Source organism: Gigantopelta aegis, chromosome 10 (genome assembly GCF_016097555.1).
Source record: "Gigantopelta aegis isolate Gae_Host chromosome 10, Gae_host_genome, whole genome shotgun sequence".
Lineage (NCBI taxonomy): Eukaryota > Metazoa > Mollusca > Gastropoda > Neomphalida > Peltospiridae > Gigantopelta > Gigantopelta aegis.
Window position 1 is genome coordinate 18506040 of NC_054708.1, and position 19202 is coordinate 18525241.

Here is a 19202-nt window from a genome sequence, read left to right on the forward strand (position 1 = left end):
CTCCCACGTCACTGGCATCCACAGCTAGCTTGAACGGCATTCGGTAGTCTGGTGCTGCCATCACGGGAGACGAGGAGAGCATTTGCTTGAGACGGTTAAATGGCTTCTCGCATTCATCTGACCACTGGAACTTCGTTTCCTTCTTTAGCAGCGATGTGATGGGGGCCGCTACCGTCGCAAATTTAGCACAGAAACGACGATAATAACCGGCCATACCAAGGAACCGGCGAACTTCACGACGGTTAGTCGGTGCAGGATACTGGCTGATGCTTAGTGTCTTGGCCTGCAGTGGGGCGACGCAACCATGTCCGACAGTATGACCTAAGTAGGTCACTGAAGCTTTCACGAATTCACATTTGCCCAGGTTCACAGTCAAGTTAGCTTTCTGTAGGCGACTGAATATTTGTTGTAGCCCGATTAAATGTTCATCCCAAGTGTCGGTGGCTAACACCACATCGTCCAGATATACAGTGACGTTTTCTAGGTCTGATAACACCTGGTTCATCATCCTTTGAAAGCCAGCAGGGGCAGTCTTCAAACCAAACGGCATCACTCGGAATTGGAAGAGGCCGTCAGGTGTGATGATCGCCAGAATGTCCTTAGCTTCCTCCGTTAACGGAATGGCATAAAAACCCTTCAGTAGGTCCAATTTGGTGTTGTATTGCGCGTGTCCAACTCGGTCGATGCAATCGTCAAGGCGGGGTAGAGGGTAGGTATCTGCCTTGATGAGTTGATTCACGCGACGTAGGTCAGCGCACACCCGGAAACTGTTATCTCCCTTTTGAATCAGAATAACAGGTGATGCCCACTGACTGTTTGATGGTTCCAGAATGTCGTGTTCCAACATGTAATCTATCTCTTTTTTTAGTGCCGCACGTTTTATAGGATTTATCCGATAGGCATGCTGTCGAATCGGTGTAGCGTTGGGTTCCAAGCGCACATCCTGGATTAAAGTATTGGTAACCGTTGGAAAGTCCTGACAAATGGAAACATTGTCTTGTATCAACGTAGTCAGCTTTGCTCGCTGGGGGCTGTCAAGGTGCTGTAGATAGGAACTCAAGTCTGCTAGAATCTGGCTGTTGGTTAATTTGATCTCTGCAGTCTTGACGTCATCACAGGAAATTGAGTGACTCTCAATATGGACAGGCAACACTGGAACAATCGGCAGTCTGTCAAAATAACCTTTTAGCAAATTGATGTGACAATACCTACTTTTCCTAGCCCTATCAGGAGTGTTTATCACATACCCTGTCTCATTAACCCGTTTGTGCACAACATAGGGACCGAAATACCTGTTCTGTAATGAACCCCGTTTAGTGGGAAGGTACAGCAGCATTTTATCCCCTGGTTTAAATTCCCGACTCTTAGCCTTCCTATCAAACACTGATTTTATTTTTCTCTGAGCATAGCTCAGATGCTTCCTAGCCAGTTCGGTCGCCTGCCACAACCTATCTCTAACTCTCCCTACATAAATCAGCAGGTTTTCGGCATTATCCTTGTCTAACCAACTATCTTTTACCAATTTGAGAGGGCCTCGGGCTGAATGCCCATAGACCAGTCAAATGGGGTGAATCCTAAGGATTCTTGCTTAGCATCCCGTGCTGCGAACAACACGAAAGGAATTGACTGGTCCCAGTCAGTACCATTGTCGAAACAATGGCAGCGGAGCATACTTTTCATGCTCTGGTGGAAACGTTCTATGGCGCCCTGGCTCTCAGGGTGGAATGCAGCAGAACGAATCTGTCGTATATCTAACATAGACAGTACTTGCTGGATTAACTTGCTCATAAAGTTCGTACCCCGGTCGCTTTGAATTTCACCTGGAAAACCCGTGTACGTGAAGTACTTAAGCAGCGCACTAGCTACAACAGACGCAGTAACCTTCCTTAAGGGAATTGCCTCTGGAAAACGCGTAGTTAAGCACATAATTGTTAACAAGAATTGGTTGCCTGAACGCGTTTTCGGTAATGGCCCCACGACATCAATCAACACTTTTGAAAAAGCTTCTCCAACTATGGGAACCTTCTGCAGGGGATAGGGAGGAATTAGCTGATTTGGTTTGCCCACAACCTGACACACATGACATGACATACAATGCTTACTGACATCTGCAAACATTCCCTTCCAATAAAACTCTGAGGCAAGTTTACTATGAGTTTTATTCCACCCTAAGTGGCCAGCAAACACGTCCACATGTGCTAACAATAACAATGACGGACGGTACTTAGAGGGCACCACAATTCTACATCGTGTCACACATTCCTCACTATCAGGCACAACCTTTTCCACACTCTTATTCATTAACACTCCCATGTCCATATAATACCCTGACATCTGATCCTCCATCTCACCCTCAGTTAACAATGTAGTGCGAGCTGCCAACAAACTTGGATCAGCCCCCTGCTCTAGGATTAACTCTTGTCTATTACAAGGTAAGTCCCCCCTATCAAACACAACTGGTTCATTTCCCCTCTGCCGGAGATCAACAGGTTCCACCACATTTAATTCTACCATTTTACTGATAACCTCATCCACTCCAATTTCATGGCTCACACACGTATCAGACAAATCACAAATATCCTCTGGGTCTCGTGCTAACCTACTGGCCATAGCCCTAGTCATTACACACGCAGGATATCTAGTCTCATCAACCTCACACTCTTCTATGGGTAAAGGGCTGTCTTCAATTAACAATTGGTCACATTGCGGCTGACAACATTGACTAGTCAAATCATTACCCAACAAAACTCCTATGTTTTCAAAAGGCAAGTCCTTCACAACACCCATAATGACTGGTCCCGTCACAAACTTCGAACACAAGAAAACCTTATGTAACCTGACAACCATATTTTCTCCAGTAACTGAGGTTAAAGCCAAACTACGTCCTGTATCCGAATTCTCAATACCATCTAAACACTCTTGCGTGATCAGACTCTGACTACACCCGGTATCTCTGTAGATTGATATTGCCTTAGGACTCAATTCTTGTTTCACATCACAAACCATACCAGTGGACACATACGGGTTTACTTTCTCTGCCATGGGACTAACCATTAACTCTCTCGCTAACGGAGCTGACCTCACTAAACCGACCACGTGCGGTTTATCGCGTTTCCTTTTAAAACAGTCCCCGACAAGATGGTTATCCTTTTTACAGTAACTGCAATGTGGACGAAAAGTTCGTGCATTGGCTGATAATGCAGGTTTATCCTTACTTTGCCCACCAGGTGCATTCCTTGCCTGACTAGCTGACCAACTAGAAGACTCTCCCCGATAGTTACTTTCCCGGGAAAAACCTGGCTGAAATTTCTTCTTATCACCCTGTTGTAAAGAGCTACCCTGTACTGCCTGAGCTTTGTGTATTAACACGTAATCATCTGCCACTATGCCTGCCTCCTCTATCTTTTTGACTTCACGATCCTCTAAGTGAATACGTAAGCTAACTGGTAATCCATTTTTAATGTCCTGTAAGATCAACAACTCCCGTAACTCGGTATATGACTCTACCTGATGAGAAACCACCCATTTATCAAACATCCCTGCCTTCTTAGCCACAAACTCACTATAAGACTGACCCTGCGTTTTTCTCAACTCGCTATACCGTAAACGATAATCCTCAGGTCGTAATTCATACGTCCTCAACACTGCAGCCTTAACTAGGTCGTACTGACTTGCTCGCTCATCACTCATTGAATTATAAACTTAGACACGGCTAACAATGTTCACTTAGACTGCGGCTAATTTAGCTGCTTAGCGGCCCGTTCAAAAAGTTGGAAGAACATATCTACCTCCTGGTCATCAAATACCGGCACTGATTTATAAGCCTCCGACATGTTAAAACCATTTCCTGCCTCACGTCTAACTTCTTCAGTATTCAGCTTTAACTCATGTTCCACTTTTAATTTTGCTAACTGGAATTCTCTATCCCTATCTCTCTCTTCTCTACCACTCTCTTCTCTCTCTCTCTCTTCTCTCTCTCTCTCTCTCTCTCTCTCTCTCTCTCTCTCTCTCTCTCTCTCTCCCTTTCTTCTCTCTCTCTCTCTCTCCCTCTCTCTCTCTCTCTCTCTCTCTCTCTCTCTCTCTCTCTCTCTCTCTCTCTCTCTCTCTCTCTCTCTCTCTATCTATCTTCCCTATCTCTATCTCTGTCTTCTCTATCTCTCTCTCTATCTAATGCACGTTCTTCTCTTTCGTACTCAAGCTTTTTAAAAGCTAATTGTTGTTCCACACTTAACTCATTTATCTCTATCTCTGGAACAATCTCACTGTCTTCCATAACAGGACTATCACCAAAAACTTCCTGGATAATAATTGTCCTTATATCTCCTAAGGTTTTAGCTGATGTTAAATCAATTTCTCGCTCACCCGCGATTTCAACTAACCCGGCCTTACGTGCTCGCTTAATCCCCACTACACTGAGCGTAGGCCTATCCAGCAAATTCTTATCTATGTTTAGATATGACGCACTTATTATTAATTAATTTTCTAGTGAACAACGTTGCTACTTCTAGTATTTGTAAAAATAATTTATAAAGCCCCCATTTACAAACAATACTTTTTTTTATATATGCATGTCCCGTTTCAGATCCGGGACGAGCGCCCCAATTTTCTACTCCTGTCACGGGGATTCTATAATACCCGTAACTGAATAAAACACGATTGTCCAAATATCTCTCCTAACTGTATATCTATTAGATCTCTCTGTAACAGGCAGTATATACCCGCGTTGGCTCGTCTAGGTATGATCAGAGATACGATCTTATATAAAGTATATATTATTATATTTTTCTCTGATCGTCAGACTGGCTGTCGCCATCGTCGCCAAATCACGGTTGTAAAAACCGCACCCGCGGAGGTATTACGTTACTACTCGCCACATGGCCTCCGCACCTGGCTGGGTGTGTGTTAGAAGTACAGCTCGAGGACCGTCGCGCAGAAGTATTACGTAATAAGTTGCCCACCTGGGCTAAGTGCATTGAAACTGCACACGGCCCTCTAACACAATTAATATCGCCACAGGCGAAAACAAAATTAAGAGCATGTACCGTCACACTAGGATTTTTTTTTTTTTTGGGGGGGGGGGGGCAATTGAGTAGTTAATAGTCTAAAACTCCTTAAACGGTTAAGAAAAGAATTTTCTTGAAATATAAATGCCCCCTCCCCCACCCCCCGCTAGCTACAGTCCTGGGCCCCGTTTTACAAAGCGATTTTATTACTAAGATCACCGTAAATGTATAGCTACCTAATGCACTTAAGGTGATCTTAGTGCTAAGATCGCTACGTAAAACGGGGCCCTGATTTAGCACAAACACATTTTATTTTTAACTGTAATTATAAGCGGCAGTATAAAGTTCTAACGTGTGATACACATCGCATTTGGGTTATACATCTACTTCTACGAGAAGTGTATTGCTAGGAAGATAATGACAAGGGTAAGACCAAGGAAAGGAAGAAGTGAAAACCCCAGATATCGACATGGGGATGCTCAAAACCAATTGCTCAACTACCAGTGGCAGTTCCATCTGCGTTGGTGCACATGAGAGATGCTATGGATTCACCAGCCAACCCTAAGTCTCCTCACAGTTCAGCTTTAGCTTCAGCTGGTAGTGGTGAGTCACTAGTTAAGCAAGTGGCTCCCAAGGCAAGAGGCATGACAAAAGGAAAGAAAAATGGAATGCTTTATTTAACGACGATCAACACATTTTAATAACGGTTATATGGCATCAGACATATGTTTGAGGTTCACACAGATAACGAGAGAGGAAACTCGCCGCCGCCACGCTATGGAATATTCTTTTCGATTAGCAGCAAGGGATATTTTATATGTAGCATCCCACAGACAGGATAGTACATACCACTTGTGGAGCAGTGGCTGTAGCGAGAAATATCCTAATGGGCCCTCCGATCCTAGATCGACCGCGCGTCTGGCAGGCGCTTCACCACTGGGCTACGTACCGCCTCATAGCAAGAGGAGGAAGGTCATCACAAGCCAGTAGCAATTAAGGAAGGAAGGAAATGTTTTATTTTATTTACGGTTATATGGGGTTAGACATATGGTTAAGGACCACACAGATATTGAGAGACGAAACCCGCTGTCGCCACTTCATGGGCTACTCTTTCCGATTATCAGCAAGGGATCTTTTATATGCATCACCCCACAGACAGAATAACACATACCACGGCCTTTGATATACCAGTCGTGGTGCACTGGCTGGAACAAGAAATAGCCCAATGGGCCAACTGACGGGGATCGATCCCACACCGACCGCGCATCGAGCGAACGCTGTTCCACTTAGCTACGTCCCCCCCCCCCCCCCCCCCCCCCCCCCAGCAATTAAGGAGCAACCCAGTTACTGAGTAAGCAGTGACGAAAACCTCTCGGCTAACAGCGCTGAACAAGATCCGCTCAAGATAGTGATTTTGCATTACTCGAAAAACATCCAAAAATTAGCAACTGGGCAACTAAAAATAAAACTCTTGTACAAGACAATGCTCACGGTGTAGATCATGCATCACTTGTGAAACCATTACTACAGATGGAAGAAGTACACAAACGAATGGAATATTGACAGCAGCTGGGAACCTTTTGGATTCGGATATCCAGCTACGCATAAGGAACTGTGTTACAGCGTCACTAGAGGCGACTGCGACTGTATGCCGGGAAATAATATATAGAGTCTCGTATATGAGCCACTGAGCCACAATATATTTAAGATTATGTTATGGGCGGAAAACATATGTATGGTAGAGCAGTTGAGCCATTGTTTCAGATTCTGTTTAGCTTTCTATACGGGAAATTTTCCTCTGATAGTCTTTAGGTCTTTTTATCAAACTTTGAAGGATTTGGTTATCTCTCATAAACGTACTCTTTGTTTTCTTTAAATTAGTCCGAAGCACTTTATATTGGTAATATATCCCACTTTGGACATGGGTGTCGCTTACATAATTAAATGTTGGTTATCTCCCCTCTTTAATATTTACCGTATTTATTCCATCATCACCGTAGTACATGATTGTCTGATAAACGTATCCGCTAGGTACTCTGTCAACACCTCCCATGATGCCCCAGCTCACTCTGGAGTTTCTGACGTCACTGAATACACTTGCGGCCATGAACTCGTTAAATGGAGCTGTAATTAGGACGTTTTTAAGTGTGTCAAACATGACCACTGGACCTCCTTCTAGTCCGCTGTTAATCCGCGAGTTGTCCGAGGGCCATCTGAAAGAACAAGATACATAGGATAATTAATATAACTGGCCCCTTATAAATATAACATTTTGTTTTGCGTTGTCTAGATGGAATATTTCTATCGTTGTTAAAGTTTGTTTTGTTTAATGACATCACTAGAGTACATTAATTAATTCATTATTGGCTATTGGATGTCAAACATTTGGTAATTTTGACACGTAGTCATCAGAGGAAATCAGTTACATTTTTTCTTTTATATTACAGGAAAGCACATACCACGGCCTTTTACCAGTTGTGGTGCACTAGTTGGAACGAGAAAAAAACAATCAGGTGAATGGATCCACCGAAGTGGTTCGATCCTCCGCCGCAAGCACCTCAAGCGAGCACTCAACCGACTGAGCTAAATCGCGCCCTTCTCTCGTTGTAGGTCTTCACCATAGGCCTATATGGGTGATTCGTGAAAAAAGTATCCGGCTTTCTGAATTTGAATAGCGGAAAAAGTATGCAAAATAGCACATTGAAAATTTGAACAAAACCAGTTGATGATGTCTGTCGATAGTAGAAAATGGTGTACGATACAAAACTTAATATCCAAGATACAAAACTTAATATCCAAAAATGCTATACTATTAAGAAGCAACTCAACATATACGATGGGTCATTAACTCATCATGTGCTTCTACTAGAGCATGTACGGTTTTCTTTCAGAGTGAAATAAAAACTATGGTTTGTAGTAAAAGACGGTCGTCGTTTTATTATGTACAGTATCAGGGGCGCGCGCAGGAAATTTTGCGGGGGGGGGGGGGGGGGGGGTCGAGGTGTCTGGCGAAGCCCGATAACATCTCAGTACTTCCATATCCATTCACAGGAATGTAAAAAATCGGGACATGAATTTTGTTTTTTCGCTTTGAGCGGGGGGGGGGGGGGGGGGGGTCGACCCCAACCCCCCACCGCTGCGCACGCGCCTGAGTGTGTTTTTAGTAGGTTCTCAATCGTATAGGATTTTTTTTAATTAAATGTTTTAATCATTTACTATTTTAAAAGTAAAGTATACAACGATGTAAAACTTTAGCCATTAATAAACAATATAATAAACTAGTTTTTTTGTGCAAATGTTTTATGTTCTCTTGTTCACATTTTTCCCCCGTATACAACGTCAAAAAGTGGAACAATTTTTGTCTATGAATTAACCGATATGTTAACTCGATGAATGAAAAGCAGTGCTTACCGGTTGAAAGTATACAGTCAAGGCATTATTAACTTAAATTGTCGAATTACATCTATCTTTCTTATGAAGACGACTAAGACAGTTAAAAAAAAAGTCGAAATATCGGGAAATACTATAACATATATGATATATTTTCTGAGTAACAAAAACCAATAATTATCCAACTTTAGAATTTATGTGCAAATATAAAGAACTTTTTTAAGAAATGTTAAGAAAAGTGAAAAATATATATTTTTAGTCAGTTTCCTCTAAAGTGTTGTTATAATCAGGTTAGCAGGGCCGTACCCTCCGGGGGGGCGGGGGGGGGGGGCAGCTGCCCCCCCTGAGAATCTTGTCCTTTTTTTTTTTTTTATATATCTCCAGTAATAGCATAGAAATGTTTAATCTTTATAGTATGTTAAAAATTATTTATAAAATTTAGTGCCGCCCCCCCCCCCCCCCCCCCCCCATGGATTTTGGTCAGGGTACGGCCCTGGTTAGAGTCAAAATTGTACTTCATTGACAGAAAATTGTACTTTTTAAAAATGTGTACATGTACCAACAACCAATAATTAAGTAAATTTTGATGGTCACCTGCCATATTTGATTGCTGTTCCTCCAAACATGTCGCCTCCATAAGACAAGAAACCAAGGGAAGCCGAGGTGTTTGCCACTTGGAAAGATGGGAAACCGGATATCACGCCGTTTGTATCACCGGAACTTGTACCGTCAACTGTATCCTCATAAATCTGAAATATGCATATCAGATATACGCTGTCATCTCGGTCATATAATATATATTGTGGGGAACTTTTACATGTATATGTACACGCACTTTATCACAGAGAGCATAACAAACAACACGACGTTTGATATAACAGTTGTGGAGCACTGATTTAAATGCTAGTAATTCAATTAAACCACTTTGTAGATAGGTCTTTTGTAGCCAGTGCATCAATCTGTTACAATATCGCTAATTATTATGAAGCTTACATGTCTCATAACCCATTAGATTCACCACGAATGGTGTAAAAAGAATTAACACAGAAATGTAACGTTACTTAACATTTAGTCTCCGAAATTTGACTTTCGGGTTCAAATGTGGAGTGCTTATCTGGAACCATGAACCGTGATGAAATATTTTAGCATGATTAATGTCATTTGTAATTTTAAAACCCACACACGCATGCAAGCACGCACACACACACACACACACACACACATAACCCCACAAAAAAAACCCACACGTACATCAGAATTTTTGGTAAACATATTTCACAGGGTTGATCGGTCGACCAAATGGTTTGTTTTTAAATTTTATTGTATAACATCAGTGAAATATCTTAAAATATCAGTGAAATAAAAGTGTTATCAGTCACTCAGTGACGATAACACATTTTAGAGTGAAAATTTCACTATTTCAGTCTAAAATGTATTATCGTCACTGTAGAAAGTGTTATCTTCACTGTAAGAAAGCCGGAGCTATTTTGCTACTACCATTTAAAAAAAGAGGTAAATTGCCAAAAGTTATCTAAGTTATATAACATAGAAAAAAATGCATGTTTTTTTTGTTTTTTTGTTTTTTTGGTCAAATATGATTTATATCTCATCTCGTAAAGTTTGCAATCATATCACATTCGTCGCGCAAGCGCGACTCATGAGATATGATTGCAAACTTCACTCGATGAGATATAAGTTACATTTGACAAAAAAACATGAAATATCCTCTATGTATTGTAATGCTAATATGTGCCATTGAAAAGCTTAATAGGCCCCTAACCTTTAATAAATAGTCCGCGTCCTTCTGTTCTATTTCCAATATTAATCGTTATACCTCCTACCCCAATCTATCACTAACTATTTTCTACAGACTTGAATGTTGCTTTTCCTTTCTAAGCCTATTTGTTTTACCCCAGTGTTAGACGTGAGTTACATGTCTGTTGTTATTGAGGTATCGCTGGGTACCTGTCAAAGCATATTCAAGAGGTTGAACTCTCGCGGTCGGTTTCTCAACAGGTTTTAGCTAATAACTTTAAATGGATGTGTTTAGATGGGATCATTCGATGGGATGGAACCTAGTGGGCGATTGTGTGGCTTGGGACCCCTCTGCTTCAAGTGAAATTTCTATTTTGTTTCCATGGGGTTTTTTTTCCGGTGGGTATTACCCGATCCCCCCTCCCCTCCTAAAACCTTCGTTCGCCACAGTCTAGACCCCTCCTCCCGAACGGTTTCCTGACCATGAGCCTGACTTGTGAAATTGTTTATAAGCAATCTCTCTCCAGAACATTTAACTATATGGTTTAGCTATAAGATCTGCCTGTAGGTCTGGGTGCACGGGGTATGTCTAATAGATCTACCTGTCTGAAGATTACAACGGGTAGATCTGTGTACACGGGGTATGTCCTGATAGATCTACCTGTCCGAAGATTATAACGGGTAGGTCTGGGTGCACGGGGTATGTCCTGATAGATCTACCTGTCTGAAGATTATAACGCTCTGGGTGCACGGGGTATGTCCTGATAGATCTACCTGTCTGAAGATCATAACGGGTAGATCTGTGTACACGGGGTATGTCCTGATAGATCTACCTGTCTGAAGATTATAACGGGTAGGTCTCGGTGCACGGGGTATGTCCTGATAGATCTACCTGTCTGAAGATTATAACGGGTAGGTCTGTGTGTACGGGGTATATCCTGATAGATCTACCTGTCTGAAGATTACAACGGGTAGGTCTGGGTGTCTGATAGATCTGCCTGTCTGAAGATTATAACGGGTAGGTCTGTGTGCACGGGGTATCTACCTGTCCAACGGGTAGGTCTGGGTGTCTGATAGATCTACCTGTCTGAAGATTATAACGGGTAGGTCTGTGTGTACGGGGTATGTCCTGATAGATCTACCTGTCTGAAGATTACAACGGGTAGGTCTGGGTGTCTGATAGATCTACCTGTCTGAAGATTATAACGGGTAGGTCTGTGTGTACGGGGTATATCCTGATAGATCTACCTGTCCGAAGATTATAACGGGTAGGTCTGTGTGTACGGGGTATATCCTGATAGATCTACCTGTCTGAAGATTACAACGGGTAGGTCTGGGTGTCTGATAGATCTACCTGTCTGAAGATTATAACGGGTAGGTCTGTGTGTACGGGGTATGTCCTGATAGATCTACCTGTCTGAAGATTATAACGGGTAGGTCTGTGTGTACGGGGTATATCCTGATAGATCTACCTGTCCGAAGATTATAACGGGTAGGTCTGTGTGTACGGGGTATATCCTGATAGATCTACCTGTCTGAAGATTATAACGGGTCGGTCTGGGTGCACGGGGTATGTCCTGATAGATATACCTGTCTGAAGATTATAACGGGTAGGTATGTGTACACGGGGTATGTCCTGGTAGATCTACCTGTCTGAAGATTATAACGGGTACGTCAGGATGTACGGGGTATATCCTGATAGATCTACCTGTCCGAAGATTATAACGGGTAGGTCTGTGTGTACGGGGTATATCCTGATATATCTACCTGTCTGAAGATTACAACGGGTAGGTCTGGGTGTCTGATAGATCTACCTGTCTGAAGATTATAACGGGTAGGTCTGTGTGTACGGGGTATATCCTGATAGATCTACCTGTCTGAAGATTATAACGGTTAGGTCTGTGTGCACGGGGTATGTTCCAATATATCTACCTGTCTGAAGATTATAACGGGTAGGTCTGTGTGTACGGGGTATGTCCTGATAGATCTACCTGTCTGAAGATTATAACGGGTAGGTCTGGGTGCACGGGGTATGTCCTGATAGATCTACCTGTCTGAAGATTATAACGGGTAGGTCTGGGTGCACGGGGTATGTCCTGATAGATCTACCTGTCTGAAGATTATAACGGGTAGGTCTCGGTGCACGGGGTATGTCCCGATATATCTACCTGTCTGAAGATTACAATGGGTCGGTCGAAGATTATAACGGGGGTGCACGGGGTATGTTCCGATATATCTACCTGTCTGAAGATTATAACGGGTAGGTCTCTGGTATAACGGGGTATGTCCTGATAGATCTACCTGTCTGAAGATTATAACGGGTAGGTCTGGGTGCACGGAGAATGTCCTGATAGATCTACCTGTCTGAAGATTATAACGGGTAGGTCTCGGTGCACGGAGAATGTCCTGATAGATCTACCTGTCTGAAGATTATAACGGGTAGGTCTCGGTGCACGGGGTATGTCCCGATATATCTACCTGTCTGAAGATTACAATGGGTCGGTCTGGGTGCACGGGGTATGTTCCGATATATCTACCTGTCTGAAGATTATAACGGGTAGGTCTGGGTGCACGGGGTATGTTCCGATACATCTACCTGTCTGAAGATTATAACGGGTAGGTCTGGGTGCACGGGCTATGTCCTGATAGATCTACCTGTCTGAAGATTATAACGGGTAGGTCTGGGTGCACGGAGAATGTCCTGATAGATCCACCTATCTGAAGATTATAACGGGTAGGTCTGGGTGCACGGAGAATGTCCTGATAGATCCACCTATCTGAAGATTATAACGGGTAGGTCTGGGTGCACGGAGAATGTCCTGATAGATCCACCTATCTGAAGATTATAACGGGTAGGTCTGGGTGCACAGGGTGTCCTGATAGATCTACCTGTCTGAAGATTACAACAGGTAGGTCTGGGTGCGTGGGATATGTTCTGATACAGCCTGTGATGTTGTAATTCCTCGCTGTGAAATGCGTGCAGTCGTCCTTCCACTGTCCCAGCTTGTCACTACCACTGCTCAATGTGATGGACCTTCATGTGAAAGTAAAATAATAAACAGAAATAGTTCATTGAAATTAGAATGTTTATTAGTGAAACAAAAAGTATATTCGAAATGTTATCTAGCTAAAACTAGGAATGTCTAGTGAGAAATGAAAAGTGTATTCTATTTATGGTTTCTCCCAATCTGTGGATCCAACACCAGCCAGTTGGAGCTCATGTCCACCAATCAAAACCTTACTTGCAGAATCCTGCCAGTGATTTAAAAATAATTTGAAAACATTCCGAATTATCCTGAGGGTATACGACATGTTTCGTGTGAATTACGAATGCCTTAAAACATGTTTTATTTTATAAAATAAATAATTTGTAATGTAAAACTGAAGCCTGATTTATTTTTTGTTTTGTTTTATATATATAAATAAATAAATAATTTTTAATGTAAAATTGAAGACTGATAACCCACCTCGTACGTATTGGTATGGTTCGCTGTACTACGGCCACTAAAATAGACTCGCCCGATATTTTTAGAATTTGTATGCTCCCAAATAACGTTATAAAAGGCGAAGTATGATTGGTCAATATTTAAATTATTATTTACAGACGAAATGTTACAGGACATTGGGGACTACGCAGTGTTGTTAGTTTTAAATCACTGACAGGATTCTGCAAGTAAGGTTTTGATTGGTGGACATGAGCTCCAACTGGCTGGTGTTAGATCCACATGTAATAGTGGAGCTAATTTTAATTAGATTGGGTTTCTCCAGTATTTACACTTATTGCCGTACTTCTATCCAATTACGGTTCAAGCACGTTGTCTTGGGCATACGCACACCTCATCCATCTGGGCTAACTGTAGTAGATTAGTGGTCAGTTGTCAGTGGTTAGTGAGAGAGAGGTCTGTCTATTGGCCTTATACCAGTCGCTCTGGGTGGGAGCCGGTACCGGCTGCGAACCCAGTACCTTCCAGTCTTATGTGCGTCTGAAGATGCCAGTAACTGAAGGGGCCAGATATATTAATCGTCTTTCAACTGAGAAGTGGGCAGATGCATAATCTTCATAGAAAGAGGAGGGGGGGGGGGGGGGGGGGAGAGAGAGTACCCTCCTGGTCTCCCTGCTTCCGACGCATATCATTACATCCTGAGGCTATTTCTCGTTCTAGCCGGTGCACCACAACTGGTATATCAAATGCCGTAGTGTGTGCTATCATGTCTATGGCTTAATCGTGCATATAAAAGATCCCTTGCTACTAATGAAAAAAAAATGTTGCTTGTTTCCTCTCTAAGACTATATGTCAAAATTACCTAATGTTTGACATCCAATAGCTAATGTTGTCGTTAAATAGAACAAATTGTAATTGTTGTATATCCTGAAGGTTGTTTACAAATATATATATATATATATATATATATATATATATATATATATATATATATATATATATATTCTTCAAAAAAGTAGGGAACCTGAAATATATATATACTGAACAAAATAAGAAACTTCCACTAACTTTGCTTGAACATAACTTGATGAAAGCAAACCGGGGGAATAATTGTTATATATGCGTTTAAAGAGTGTTCCATGATGCACCGTTTGGTGCAAAAATCATGGCCATAGGTTAACAGAAACTGGGAGAAATTTTGACCAAGTGTGGTAGGTGTTAAAAAAAAACCCACCCACTTAATAACGGGTATGACCATCTCTTGAATTGACCACTGCAGTGCATCGCAGGCGCATAGAATTGACTAAAGTGTTGATTTCTGCCTGTGGAATATTGTTCCATTCGTGAATGAGCGCTTGACGAAGTTCGATGACGTTAGCGGGATGGTTGGGACGACGCCTCAATCGTTTGTCCAGACTATCCCAGACATGCTCGATGGGGTTGAGATTAGGACTTTTAGCGGGCCAGTCATCAATGAAATCAATGTTATTTGTCCTAAGAAAATGTACAGTGTCTATAGCTGTATGAGAGGTGGCATTATCATGCTGAAAAATCGAGATGTTGGCATTGTTATGGAACAGAGGAATGACGTGATGAGTGAGAATGTCATCGCGGTAACGTTGAGCATTTAAATTGCCATCAATGACGACTAGTGGTGAACGATAACCATGGGCAATGGCTGCCCAGACCATGACACAACCCCCACCCACGACACGATATCGTTCAAGAACACAACAGTCAGCATAGCGTTCATTTCTCCTACGATAGACGCGCACCCTGCCATCACCACGTTGTAAAGAAAATCTGGATTCATCCAAAACAAACCCCTGTATTCCAGCGTCGCCGTATCCAACGAGTGTGTACACGTGCCCAATTGAGACGATTTAGACGATGACGTTGCGTTAAAACACATCCGACGTAAGGACGTCGTGCATGTAAACCGTTCTTCCGCAGACGATTACGAACAGTTTGCCCACTGATTCGGTTATTATGAAGCCCAGGTGTGTTAGCAACAGTAGCAGTGGCAGTTTGGAATCGATTGCGCAAATGCGTGCTCATGATATAGCGGTCTTGACCACGCGTTGTAACACGCGGACGTCCACGACGTGGCAAGTTGTTGCTGCTTCCTGTCGTTCGAAATCTTACGCGAAGATTTCGTATCGCTCGACTAGAACTCCCAACATGCCTTGCAACGTCTTCTGTCGACATGCCAGCATCAAACATGCCAATCGCCCGTTCGCGTAAATTGTTGGGTATTCTTGGCATACTAAAAATGCTACAATGTAAAAAACGTAAAAAAAAAATTACAAATTTTTAAGCGTTTTCGTTCACTTGACAACAATGTCAGTAAGACAAGTAAAACAAATTGACCGAATACTACACGGGACATGTCGAACCATGCATGCACGTGCAAATTGAATTTCACGTTGTCGACGATTAGCAGTGCAAAAATAATCGATAAAATTCATGAATCCTGATAATACAGCTCAAGGCTAATACTACCTATATAATTTCATTACACAATGAATTCTTTAACACAACAAATACTATATGTACAAATCGGAAGTTTCGTTTTTTGTTCAGTATATATTCTTCAAAAAAGTAGGGGAACCTGAAATATTAATGTTCATATCAACTATTAGACCGAACATACGTTTTGACCAGAGACATCCTAGTAAAGAACGTTCGGGTCTGTTTATATCAACACACTGAAACACATTCCATAGTTTGCACGTGCATCACGCAGTTGCCCCGTACACGTGCGTGAGGTGTCATTCTCGATTTTAACAATTTCCAGGAAGGTCGATTAATCACTGTGGAACATTATTTCTGTCAATCTTTTTCATTCTGTTGATCATACAGCTGTTATTGTTTTGTTTTTAGTCATTTTATTGTTTGAATTTGCGATGCGGCGTATTCAACGCGATGAGCGTCTACGGGCTATAGTCATGCTGCACCCTTTGTCGTCCCGTTTTGAGTCGACGTTTTGTTTTTCAGGACGAAAGTGCCCGAGCTCATCGTGCACGAATCGTAAATGCTCACCTCCAGCAGCACTACATCTATCGAATGCCATGGCCAGCATTGAGCCCAGACCTTTCCCCCATTGAACACGTCTGGGATATGATAGGGAGACGTGTGCGTCAACGTCAAAGACCGCCAACCACGTTAGGGGAACTTCGTCAGGCGCTGCAAGAGGAGATAAACAGACTCCCTTAAATGGCCATTGGGAGACTCATACGCAGTATGCCTCGTCGTCTGACACATCGTGGCGGTATCACCCACTACTGATAAAAAAACCCGTCAACTTTCAAATTTCACATCTGACCCCAATCGTCCTTCAAGATCTTTGGTGGTCATAAAACTTACTGTAATATTGAACTACCGGTTGTAATGTTTGCCCAATTAATTAACTATTATGATATAACCATTCCCGACAGCTAATATACCTTACAATTTTGGCAGTTGTAAATTCTTATTAGAGTTTCACCTACTTTTTTGAAGAATATATATATATATATATATATATATATATATATATATATATATATATATATATATATATATATATATATATATATACATATATAATATAATAAACCCACCAAAACAAAAAACAACAAAAATCTAACTACTGCATATTTGTTTGCCAATTTGCAAGTCTTGTATATAATACATTATATATAGAATACCTTATCTTTAACGTTTTATCACCCAAAGAGTACGTCTTTCCAGCCGCGTTGAAAAAGGTTGGCGCGCTACGTAACCAGGTGACGCCGTTGACGAGGATGCTGTAGGTCCCGTCTGTGGAAATGTCGATAACGAAGCGATCGCTGTCCACGTGCCCGACAGCTGCTGTAAAGTAAATAGAACTCCGATAGCTGACCTAACCTTCAACATTTGATATGAATTTGTAATTTTAAAGACAGGCTACTTTAGCACGACAGTCGACTTACTAATCAATAGTCTATCTATAATATAATACGCAATGTAATTTTATAGTTTTCCATTGTACTGATCGCTTCTCTTTTCATCTGCATCGCCGACCGCCTTCTTTCTACTTCCAGTATTTAACGCTCATATAAACTGGATGCGGCGCGTGCGTGCGATCCGATCATATTGTGTTTGATGCGTCTACGGCTTACGTTTTGCGCATATACACCAACCATATAATATAATATATATATACCATTATTTCATCGCACGCTTCCAGTCTAGACGCTCTTATTGAAACTAATGCATTTCGATTTTTGTTTTAGCTGGACCGCACGCACGCGCCGCATCCAGTCTATATGAACATTTACCCGATGCCGCACTTTAAACTCGGGTCCAGTCGACTACCGAATACACATCATACTAATTAGTGCATACACAGATGAATTCCATAAATACAACAGTAACATAAGTGGCTGTATACTTGGCGGCCGTGTATATAGCTTTGGCTAATGGGGTTGGCTATCTACATGGCATTTTTGTTTTGTTTTTGGGGGTTTTAGGGGAAGGGGTGGAGGGGTGTATTTTTTTTTATTATTTTTTTTTTGGGGGGGGGGGGGGGGAGCCCAGTGTAAGGCCATCACACCCTATCTAAACTGTTCAGTGCTAAGCACGGTTTACATCTAGTGATATTTAAATTGCTCGGATTGTGTGACTTGAGATATACATTTTATATACGTTCTACTTCAGTTAATGTTCGCTAACATAAGCACCTTTGCACCTAATGTTACCATTGTCAGACCTCGCTATGAAAATCAAAATAAGTAGAGCGATTAATAGCTTCCCTAACTTAGATTATGCATGAGGTGTCATTTAAGATACGGCGGACGGACGGACGGATGGACGGATGGATGGATGGATGGATGGATGGATAAAATGGATGGAATGGATGGATGGATGGATGGATGGATGGATGTGTGTGTATTGATGGATGGATGGACGGATAGATGATGGATGGATGGACGGATGGATGATGGATGGATATACATGTATATGGATGTATATGTTTATGCATATTACTCTTAATATGCATATGGACGTTTACATATTATATTATGTATATATACTTCGGAATACTGTCGGTACCCTTGTTTTAAGGTGCACCTCCTCCCATTAAAACAAAATCTGCATCTACTAATATAAAATAGATAAACAGATAAATAAAACGGCAAAGTAACTAAGTAAATAAATAATATTCTTACTTCCGACCAAAATCAGTAGAGCTAGACTCGACCATGTCTCAGTGGCTGCCATGTCGGACTCTCGACTAACTGTCAGTCTCATGTGTGACCAAGCAGATTACGTTAAACCAAGATAACATCTATCCCTGCACAGATAACCCACTAACATTTCCCAGTCGCTGATTTGCAGATACATACACTTAAATAAGATGACAATCTTTGGCTATAATGGAAAGAAATGTTTTATTTAACGACGCACTCAACACATTTTATTTACGGTTATATGGCGTCAGACATATGGTTAAGGACCACACAGATTTTGAGAGGAAACCCGCTGTCGCCACTACACGGGCTACTCTTTCCGATTAGCAGCAAGGATCTTTTATTTGCGCTTCCCACAGGCAGGATAGCACAAACCATGGCCTTTGTTCAACCAGTTA

The 19202-nt window shown here is 41.9% G+C and overlaps 1 protein-coding gene across 1 annotated transcript in view; it reads right to left on the reverse strand.

The window, feature by feature from the left end:
- LOC121383515 overlaps positions 1 to 18865 on the reverse strand; it is a 53332-nt gene extending 34467 nt beyond the window's left edge. Inside the window, exons 1-5 of the mRNA XM_041513586.1 lie at positions 18784 to 18865; positions 17281 to 17443; positions 13038 to 13182; positions 8988 to 9142; positions 6979 to 7216 (exon numbers count right to left, since the gene is read on the reverse strand). Of these exons, the coding sequence (XP_041369520.1) occupies positions 6979 to 7216; positions 8988 to 9142; positions 13038 to 13182; positions 17281 to 17443; positions 18784 to 18865 (783 nt within the window). The remainder of the gene's footprint in view (positions 1 to 6978; positions 7217 to 8987; positions 9143 to 13037; positions 13183 to 17280; positions 17444 to 18783) is intronic.
- Positions 18866 to 19202: the final 337 nt, after the last annotated feature.